The 10090-nt window shown below is 41.7% G+C and overlaps 2 protein-coding genes across 2 annotated transcripts; both read right to left on the bottom strand.

Moving 5' to 3' along the window:
• Nucleotides 1-64: 64 nt before the first annotated feature.
• Nucleotides 65-5463, bottom strand: LOC110532786 (small nuclear ribonucleoprotein G). Its single transcript, XM_021616931.2, has 4 exons — nucleotides 5326-5463; nucleotides 909-931; nucleotides 429-553; nucleotides 65-288 (listed from the first exon to the last, which is right to left on the bottom strand). The coding sequence occupies exons 1-4, from the start codon at nucleotides 5355-5357 to the stop codon at nucleotides 238-240; spliced, it is 231 nt and encodes a 76-aa protein (XP_021472606.1). The 5' UTR covers nucleotides 5358-5463; the 3' UTR covers nucleotides 65-237.
• Nucleotides 5464-5606: 143 nt separating this feature from the next.
• LOC118966110 (zinc finger protein 84-like) lies at nucleotides 5607-8920 on the bottom strand. The gene is made up of 2 exons (XM_036988896.1): nucleotides 8804-8920; nucleotides 5607-8194 (listed from the first exon to the last, which is right to left on the bottom strand). Exons 1-2 carry the CDS (start codon nucleotides 8906-8908, stop codon nucleotides 6677-6679), a joined length of 1623 nt encoding a protein of 540 aa, XP_036844791.1. The 5' UTR covers nucleotides 8909-8920; the 3' UTR covers nucleotides 5607-6676.
• Between the last annotated feature and the right edge of the window lie 1170 nt (nucleotides 8921-10090).

The following is a 10090-nucleotide window of genomic DNA, read 5'->3' as shown; positions in this document are numbered from 1 at the left end:
ATTAAATGTAATCCATCAAGTGCTTGAAACATGTAGAGGTAAAAAAAACACATTTGCGCAAAAATAAAAACAAAATACCCAGTTTATTCACAAGATTTCAAAATTAAAACATTTCCAACTGAAATATCTGTCTAAACGTATCAAATACATAATCTATCAACAGGAAAAAAGGAAATTACATAAAAAGTGTAATGGCCATTATTCCACTTCTTTCAAGCAGTTCTGTCATCCCCGCCCTCATACTCTCTCAAGTGCCTCCAACATGATGATGCTGTTTCCTCTGATTACCTACAGAAAGTAAACAAGAACAAAAAAAAAATGATTTACACGCATAAAAAAAAGTGTGGTGACATTGATGAATAAAATCAAAATGTGTCTGTCCCCAGAGGTAGTGTGTAAATGTAGTTGACAACGCCGTTGGTACTGACCACCATGCCTATGGTGTTCTGTATTCCCCCAGGGGCCATCTCCAAGCAATCATCCATCACCAAGTTCATGAAGGGGTCAAAACCTCGCAGGACTCCTTGGACCTGCCTGCCACCGTTCAGCTTCACTGAGGAACAAGATGTAGAACTCTGAAGACCCGGGGTGCATTAATTTCACAGCTTCTGTTCCAAAAAGTTTCATAAAAACGCTAGCGAAGTGAACAGGGAAGGACATATCAGAATTTGTCCGCTAGAAACTCTCCGTTTGGACTAATGATTACACCCGTGGACAACATTTCAACAACAGTAATAATGAGGCAAGCCAAATTGGAGACACTTTCTATTTCATATGGCTAAGACATTGTAAATTGGGTTTGTCAATTCATGTAATCAAAGCCTTGGTTGGCTTTGCATGCAAAGAGATAATTCATAGTTTGTCAATTCAACTCGGCAGAACCATCGATATTCAGAATCAGTACTCACGAGAAAGCTTCTTGTCCATGAACCTGAAATTAGCAGAAAATATGTTATTATTATTTGCTAATAAAGATAGTTACACCACAAACTGTATGGCCATACCAGAGAGGGTTTGGCTATGTGTGAGTGTGCCAGACTAGCTCTGGTCCACGCGCATACGTCTGATTTACACAACAAGCTGCATGGTCATTTTTTAAAATTGAACCTTTATTGAACTAGGCAAGTCAGTGAAGATCAAATTCTTATGATGGCCTTCCCCCAGCCAAACCCTCCCCTAACATGGACGACGCTGGGCCAATTGTGCTCCCGATCACGGCCGGTTGTGATACAGCCCGGGATCAAACCAGGGCCTGTAGTGATGCCTCTAGCACTGAGATGCAGTACTTTCTATTTTCTACAGAGATCGCAAAACAATTAATATGTTGATGTAGAGCCCATCAGCCTCTGTGTTGGTAAAAATACGTTGGTTTCCATCTCAAAGAGCACCAAAATGTACACTAACCATGAGCCTTGTGGTTACTATCGTCCAATCACAGAGCAGATACAAGTCATGTGATCTGTTAGCGATCACGTGACTTGTATCTGCTCTGTGATTGGACGAAACCGACAGCAATGCTGTATTGGATGATTAGTTTGTTTGCCAACTAACTCTGGTAGGTACACAGTCTTGACTTTTCTTTCATATAACTTTAAAAAATAAAAAAAGTGATTTCTTATCTTTTGAATTAATGCTTCACCCCGGAGATTGTTATACCTATTCAGCGTTTGGAACCACGTGACCAACATGTTTTAGTCTCAGTTCCGGAACCATAGCTGCGGAAAGAGATGTTTTAGCCTCAGTTCCGGAACCACGTGACCAACATGTTTTAGCCTCAGTTCCGGAACCACGTGACCAACATGTTTTTGTGAGTGGTGAGGAGGAGCTCCATGGACCCTTTGCCCCCGGAAGACATTTAGCCATTCATTATAGGTCATTGCGCTCTGTAGAGTTGCTATTTTCTCGAGTTTTCTCGTGTCAATTAACTCCTGGCTTTCCTAGATTACTCACTATATTAATAGTCTGATTTGATCACCAAATATGACAAGTCAATTTAAAAAAAAGTTAAGGGTACAAAACTGTGTCTGGCTGTGTTGGCAAACATAGGTAACAGGCAAGGTAGCCTAGAGGTTAAAGCATTGGACTAGTAACCCGAAAGGTTCAAACCCCCAAGCTGACAAGGTACTGTCGTTCTGCCCCTGAACAGGCAGTTAACCCACTGTTCCTAGGCCGTCATTGAAAATAAGAATTTGTTCTTAACCGACTTGCCTTTTTAAATAAAGGTCAAATTAATATGCTTGTGGATAGAAACTTTAGCAAGAAATTGAAACGTCTGTTTGATTTGAGCGTTCAGAATCTTTCAGTTTATCTGAGTAATTATTATTATTATTTTTTATTACAAACATGTAACGTGAAACGTTAATGTTGTAGTTGTACATTTTCAGTGAAAATGACTACAATAAATGTAATGTTGGTAGAAACCACCTGTCACTGTGAAACAGTCTACACTTCTCAATGGGGAGTTTGTGTTTCAAGCCGGCAACACAAGAACACTGGGCACAGTGACCTTTGGCCTGCTTGCCGACTGCTGTCTGGCAGTAAAGAGAGGGAAGTAGCCAATAGCAGGCCAGGGTGACAGCTAAAGCACAAGTTATTTATCGTGTAGGCTGTTATCCTACTACAAATCGAATCAAGTGGGAGGAAACAAATTGGAGATGGGACCAAATCCAGATGGTGACCAATACGACATGTTTTCCCCCCGCCCTTACCCATCAAAATAAACACTTTATTTTACTAGTGCCATGCTGCTGTTGTTGCCAGCATAAACTAGCTAGCTGGGAAGGGCTCACCAGGACCAGTGACTGAACTGAATCCATTCGTCTCCACACTTGACTCTCAGCTGAGCAACATTAAGTTATCCATTTGGGCACCAGGCGTGTCCGTGTAGCCTCTCCCAAAATAAATGAGTGGTGAAGTCGCTGCCGAAACCTGAAGTACAATAAGAACTGGAGACTGCGTCCAAGATGTCCGCCCGTTGTTTTCAAGGTAACTCACGTTCGCATACGCCGATTCATGAACCGTCTATATCCGGGTTACATCCGGGTTATATGGACCAAAATTACATGCACACTAGCACTCCATGTGCACAGGAAGTAGCGTCATCACGTCATCCAAAAACATATATTGGATTAGGGCTGGGCGATATGGCCATTATCTCATATCCCGATAACCATGCATATCACGATATTGCACATTTTCTGTAAATTCAATGAATAAATAGTTTATATAAAATGACCACATGTAAAGGCCTATTTCTTATTACATTTTGAATTACTCAACAGATAAAAAGGTACTTACTCATATTTTATTTAGAACCTGTGCAAATGTTCAATTAAGCATGTAACAAAATCTAAAATATTAACGTATAAAATCTAAAAAAGTAAATAGAAAACACTTCAACTATAGTTGCAAACAAAAATAAATATAGGCCTAAAATACTAATATATAACGAACCTGGGCTCTGCCGCTTGATCATGATTTTGGGGCACAGTCGACAGCGAGCTGGACTTCGGGCTAGAAGGTCGAGGGTTCGAGGCCTGCTCCCAGCCTGTTTCATTACATTACATTTTTTGGAGGCTTGCCTGTTTTGCATGTTATTTTGGCATTAATACGTGTACATATCAATTTGCATGTGGTACTTTGGGTTGAGTGTTAGCACCAACTCACGAAACACCCGTTTCCCGACCGTGTAAATTGGGGCCATGTCTTTACAGATGTAAGTTGTAACTGCAGCTGTTCTCTCCTTCCATCTTCATGGTTCTTTGCCATATGGTGTGACGAGGACAAAAGCCTGTTGCAACGTCTGAGTCAGGGGTTTGTTTTGAGCACCCGACTGTACTTTTTTGGGTCTCATCCGTAGACTCTTTCCGTTCTGTTTCACATGATTCTTGCGTTGGTGGTAAAAGAGGTTAGTGGTGTTTGAGTCTGTTGTCAGGACCGGTCTGCTGCATATTTTGTAGAGGACAGTTTTCTGGTCCGTGTCAGACTTTTCATACCCAAACCACGTCCACGCGACCGAAGTTGCCCCTTTTTTAGATACGGTCTCCGTGCTCTGTGTCACGTTCACTCTCCTCCGCGTTTGTTTGTGCAAAGCGTTATCCAATTGACTAAAAATATTGCCGTAAAGAGTGATTTGTGACACAAAATAAATTATACAGCATAATATGAAACGATAAGACGTTTTTCTATCGTCACACAATGTGTATCATCCAGCCCTACATTGGATGAATATAAAATGTAAATATCTTTGGCCTCAGCTACATTTAAAATAATTTTATGGATGTTTTGTGCACAAAGGTGATGACTAACGTGTCTTAATAGGACATTTCAAATTTGACTGTGTATGAAAATTGTCTTTCTGGGTCGGGCTTCAGTTAAACTGCAGTAACGAAAACAAAACAAAAAAACTGTAGGAGCAGTCGAAACCGTGCTTTTAGACCAGAACCCTGGCCCCCTGGGTTGACTCCTCACCACCACCTGAGGAAGAGCGGCCCAATTCGGTGGAAATCTGTCTCCCTCCAGGAGGTGGCGGTTTTTCGCCCACCAAACAAGGGGTTTTTGTATTTTTTGTATAGGCTTAAATTATTACGAGTGTACTGATATCAGTAGGACACGTGACATCCTGGCAACTTTGAGAAGAAAAAAAACAACACTTTATAGCAGAGTTTCCTCGAGATGGCTATGCATATTAAAGGGTTTGAGGCTAATATCATATCGTCTTTCCATTGAATACAGGCGGGTTCACGTCAACAACACGAACATTCAAAATAAGCTTACAATACTGTATCCACCAATTCAAAGGAAGGATGGACGGAGAGACATGTATCTTGTCAGTATATCCATAATATTTCCAACCACTATTGAACATGAAGACGGACACTAACCCACATGTGGGGGGGGGACTCCTTTTAATGCGACTGAGCGCAGAGCGTCGGCAATGGGCCAGAACTAGACTGCCACAAGATTAATAAACCAAAAACAGAGGATCCCATCCATTAAAAAAACACTTTCGTTTGTAAAACATTATTTTTTTTTAAACGATATTCAATGTAAATGTTTGCATGGTTTAACTAGCTGACATTTTCATTCATTAAGTTAGCTAGCAATTTGACTAGCCGCACAACAGCAGCTAGCTAACGTTACCGATTATCGGTAGCTTTGTTGGCTAGCGCGTAGCTAATCATGTTAGCTTGCTAGGCACATGATCTACAATGGACCGTGAAATACGGTAATATTGGCAATATGTACATTGCTACGTCATGCCAATAAAGCAAATGTAATTGAAATATGATCGTATACCAAATGTTTATTAAAAAAGGAACTCACTTTTTCAACTCTGGTGGGTGTGCTTTACTCATGTTTCTTTTTGTAGTGTTTCCTTCAGTTCGTGAAAAAGCGGAAAGAATGCGCAACAAGCAGAACCGGAAACAGTCATGCAGACTTCCTTTAACATAAATGGGCACATCGCCGCCTACTGACTAGATGTAATTGCAGCTTGCTTTTTCTCTTCGTATACACACGGTGTACAAAACATTAAGAACATATTCCTTACAAGTGTCTTGCCATGTTGAATTCTGTAACTACACGAATGGAGTAAACACAAAACATTTTTCATGGGAGAATATTTTTAATGAGGTATGTTCTAAGAAAAGTTTGCTAACTCGGATACAAAGGCACTTTCCTAAGTTGAAACCTAAAATCCTTTTTAAAAATAACATTTGACATTCTTTTAAGATTTTATTATATTTAATTTTTTTTTTTACAAAACAGCAGAAAATGGATAACCTGGTACACCAATTGCTAACAAACAATTGCAGGAAGGTTGCTATCACTGCTTGTTTTGCATAATAATATCCAAGACAAAGCTTCTTCCAGAGAAAATGAACCTGTTATGTCACATTGTTAGACAGCCTTTAGTGGCTCCATGAGTATGCATATCTCTCTCTCTCACACACACACACACACACACAGGTAAATAATCATGAAATTGATGCTAAACCAGTGTCACACTTACAAGTACAATGCCATAAAGAGTTGAAAAAAAATCACATTAAATGGAAATATGGTCTTCATTTGAGTCATCAAATCAAAACCTGTCAATATTATAGTACACTATGTCACTGTCCATTCCAACTGCTATGTTACATAAGAAAATACTTTATTTAAAAGCTTTCTGAAACCACATCTTAGGCCATGTTATTTGTAACAGTGCAGTTAATATTGCAACCCAGATTTGTTGGAAGTTGAATCGGGTTGTTTATAAAGATTAAAAAGTAATATATTTTAATGCTCCAGCAACATGCTAAATTAGGTCTTGCCGTATATTAATTTCATTTAAACCAAATCAACAAATGGATGGTTGGATCTGATTTGCGATGGGATATAAAAATGTAGAAATCAAGAATTAACATGACGAGGATATAGGCCTAGGAAGATTGTGTCTTCAGCGCTTCCAGTGTACCATTGTTGGTCAGTCACAAAAGGTATCAGACAACACACACATTTTTGTTGTTTCAATGTATTGTTGCAACTGGAATGGCATGTTGACATGAGTTACATCCAAACAGCTATTCTGGCGAGAGGTCTAAATATTTCACACTTTAAAATGTACATGTACACATAATATTCTCTTGGGAACTCAGTACAGCTTGTTAAAAAAAATGAAGAGTACATCATCTCAGATTTTGCCATCAGTGTCTGAATAGCTCCTCTCCTCATCGCCACTGACAACGAGGTGATTTTGGCAGTGTTGTAAGAAAGTGTCCAGTGTTACAAAAGCCTTCAGGCAGGGCACACAATGGTAGGCCCTCCGAAGCTTGGCCCGAGGCTTCTTAGAGATACTCATGCCCTGATTGCACACGCTGCAGTGTCTCATACTCCCTGTAGGCTGATGCAGCTCCTCATGCTCCTTCAGGGCAGACTGCAAAGAAAACACCTCAGCACAAGACGGGCAAGGAAACTCTCCCTCTTCCTCTTTCATGGGAATTTTCTTTGGTCTCCCTCTGCTAACCTTGACCAAAGTTCCTCTCATCTTCCGTGATAGGTTGCTTTTAGTCTTTTTTGGCATCTTCTCAGCTAACTTGGGCTCCTTGGCTGCTTTCCCAACCTGCTGAACATGGCTTGGTGGTTCTCGACTATGATTCTTGACGTGTGCTTTAAGTGACAAATGGTGCAAGAACACTTTACCACAAACGTCACATGGGTAAGTCTCTCTTTTCCTCCGCTTGCTAATCAGCGGCCTTGGATCTCTTCTGATATCCTTCTCTCTGCTGTGGGATTCTTGTCTGTGCAAGTACAGCTTGGCAGTGCTTGGGAAGACCCTGTCACAGGAACGACAGGAGAGGAGTTGACTCTTCTGCTTGGATTTTCTATTTACCCCATTTGTGCCTCCTTTTGGCGGGAGATACTTAGAGATACTCCACTCCTTCTGGTGTGAGGATCGCTGATGGCAGGCAAGGCCAGCCCCTGAGCGAAAGCTCTTGGAGCAAAGTGGGCATTGGTTTGGCCTGTCAGGAACTGGAGCACTAGTGGCATCAGGGGAAGGAGAGTCCGAGGGGGGAGAGTCAGGGGGAGAAGAGTCAGACAGGGCAGATTCAGGCGAGGGAGAGTCAGCGGGAGGGCTGACAACCTTTGCAGTTCGTGAGGCAGATTTACTACAGCCAGCCTGCTGATGGTGAAGCAGCGCTTGCTTTTGGCTAAAGCCTTTACCACACGGAGCACAGGCATATGATCTGCTATCATGATGGTGGGACTGGTGATGAAGGGACTTATCCTGGACACTCTGAGAGTCTGAGGTTGAAGCCTTGCATGCATTGCATGGAGCATCTAGCTGAGGTTTACCACAACAGACCTGACAAGGGGCTGCATCATGAATACACTTGTGCAACTGCAAAGAGGATAGGAGAGAGAACTCCTTGCCACAGGAAAGGCATCGGTGACGCTTAGGTAAGGCATGTTCTCCCTGCTGGTGGTGCAGTAACTCAGCCATGTCAGAGAATCCCTGACCGCACTCTGCACACACACACGGGCACACATCAGGCAGTAGTTGGTTTTGGTTTTTACTCTCTTGCTTTTGTGCCACAAGTTTTGCCAGCTTTGTTAGCGCGTCTGATGCAGGCTTAGTCCGAGCAAACGACTCCTGAACTCTTGTTTTGTTCCAACTGCAGGGAACTGCATCCATCTTCAACCAAGGCACCTAGTTGGAGGTACAGAGGACAGTCTATTAGACACGTTAATGAATAAAGTAAATATAGGAAATTCATCATCCTAATGCAAGGGAAAACTTAGCTATAACCTACAAAACATTTCCTTGTTCTCTCTATTTATAGTACAATGGTTGGCTGCAGAGACGACTGTATATTTGTCACCCTCTGTAAGCTCAGTTGGTAGAGCATGGCGCATGCAACGTGGTGGGTTCGATTCCCGAGACCACCCATGCGTGCACGCATGACTGTAATTCGCGTTGGATAAAAGTGTCTGCTACATTTCATATATAAATCCCTTGACACGTATCCTTAACTACCTACGGAGTCTCGCAACTCAAATTATAGCAGGCACTGCAAATGTGGTAGTTGAGTATTTAACTAAGTCTACACGCAGTGGTAATAAAACAAATAGCAGGAAATCGCTATAACGTTAGCTAGTTGCGTTAGCTAGCTAGCTAAACAAGACCGAATGTTAAAAGTGCCCCCACTCCTACAACGAAATGAGCGTTTTTTGTCAAACAAACTTGAATACAGGCAACATATTCGTTTCCAACAAGTGTATAAGTAATTTTTCAAGATAAGTACTTGGCTAACGTTACCAAAACTTTGTTTTCATTTCCATGTAGCACCGTTGCCATGTGTTCCAAAGTGAAGCCAAGTTGTTTGTGTACTTTGAGTTTAGATAAGACTACAAAACCTAGCATTCTGGTACTTCCGTTTCCACCAATGAGTCATTCAAGAACACTAACGGGTTCAGGAAAGTTGGTAATGTTAGAGAACAACCCAATGATATAATGTACATATAGGTAGGGGTAAAGTGACTATACAAAGATAATAAACAGCGAGTAGCAGCAGGGTAAAAATGAGGGAAGAAACTGTTTAGGAGCCTTTTGGTCCGAGGCTTGGAGCTCCGGAGAGAACAGTCTATGACTTGGGTGGCTGGAGTCTTTGGCATTTTTTAGGGCCTTCCTTTGACACCACTCAGTATATAGTGGTAGGTAGCCTAGTGGTTAGAGCGTTGGACTAGTAACTAAAAGGTTGCAAGATTGAATCCCTGAGCTGACAAGGTAAAAAAATCTGTTGTTCTGCCCCTGAACAAGGCAGTTAACCCACTGTTCTTAGGTCGTCATTGAAAATAAGAATTTGTTCTTATCTGACTTGCCTAGTTAAATAAAGGTAAAAAATAAATAGGTCCTGGATGGTAAGAGCTTGGCCCCAGTGATGTACTGGACTGTACACACTACCCTCTGTAGTGGTTGGAGGCTGGGCAGTTGCCATACTAGGATGTGATGCTCTTGATGGTGCAGCTGTAGAACTTTCTGAGGACCCATGCCAAATCTTTTCAGTGTTTTGAGGGGGAATAGGTATTGTCGTGCCCTCTTCACGACTGTCTTGGTGTGTTTGGACGATGATAGTTTGTTGGTGATGTGGACACCAACGTACTTGAAGCTCTCAACCTGCTCCACTACAGCCCCGTCGATGAGAATGGGGGCGTGCTTGGTCCTCCTTTTCTCTAGTTCACAATCATCTCCTTTGTCTTGATCACGTTGAGGGAGAGGTTGCTGTCTTGTCCTGGCACCACACTGCCAGGTCTCTTGACTTCTGGCAGAAGTCCGCAAGTTGTTGTAATTCTAGATGGCCAGATAGCTATCAACAATGACAAGAAACTGCCATGTGGGGGAATCATAAGTGACTTGTTTCAGCTAGTTTTATCTTGTTCTTGATACCATGTCCTGTTTTGAGGTGTTTTGACTGATGCTAATATGGCTAGCTAACCAACAACTGTAACAATGTATTTGAGAGACAACAAGTGCTCATTGTACCAATTTATTTATGTTTTCAATAAACATGGAGATTAAATATAGTTTACACGTTGTCAAAAATCA

Source organism: Oncorhynchus mykiss, chromosome 9, assembly GCF_013265735.2.
Source record: "Oncorhynchus mykiss isolate Arlee chromosome 9, USDA_OmykA_1.1, whole genome shotgun sequence".
Taxonomy (NCBI): Eukaryota; Metazoa; Chordata; class Actinopteri; order Salmoniformes; family Salmonidae; genus Oncorhynchus; species Oncorhynchus mykiss.
This window is presented reverse-complemented; position numbering and strand designations above follow the sequence as displayed.

What these genes read in the sequence shown, in the direction of transcription:
- LOC110532786 (XM_021616931.2), bottom strand. Translation starts at nt 5,357, where the DNA reads ATGAGTAAAGCACACCCACCAGAGTTGAAAAA. An exon ending in CACCCACCAGAGTTGAAAAA is followed by an intron (nt 932 to 5,325) that starts GTGAGTTCCTTT and finishes TGCTAATTTCAG; the next exon opens with GTTCATGGACAAGAAGCTTT. An exon ending in CATGGACAAGAAGCTTTCTC is followed by an intron (nt 554 to 908) that starts GTGAGTACTGAT and finishes CTTGTTCCTCAG; the next exon opens with TGAAGCTGAACGGTGGCAGG.
- LOC118966110 (XM_036988896.1), bottom strand. Translation starts at nt 8,908, where the DNA reads ATGCTAGGTTTTGTAGTCTTATCTAAACTCAAAGTACACAAACAACTT. An exon ending in GAAATGAAAACAAAGTTTTG is followed by an intron (nt 8,195 to 8,803) that starts GTAACGTTAGCC and finishes ACCTCCAACTAG; the next exon opens with GTGCCTTGGTTGAAGATGGA.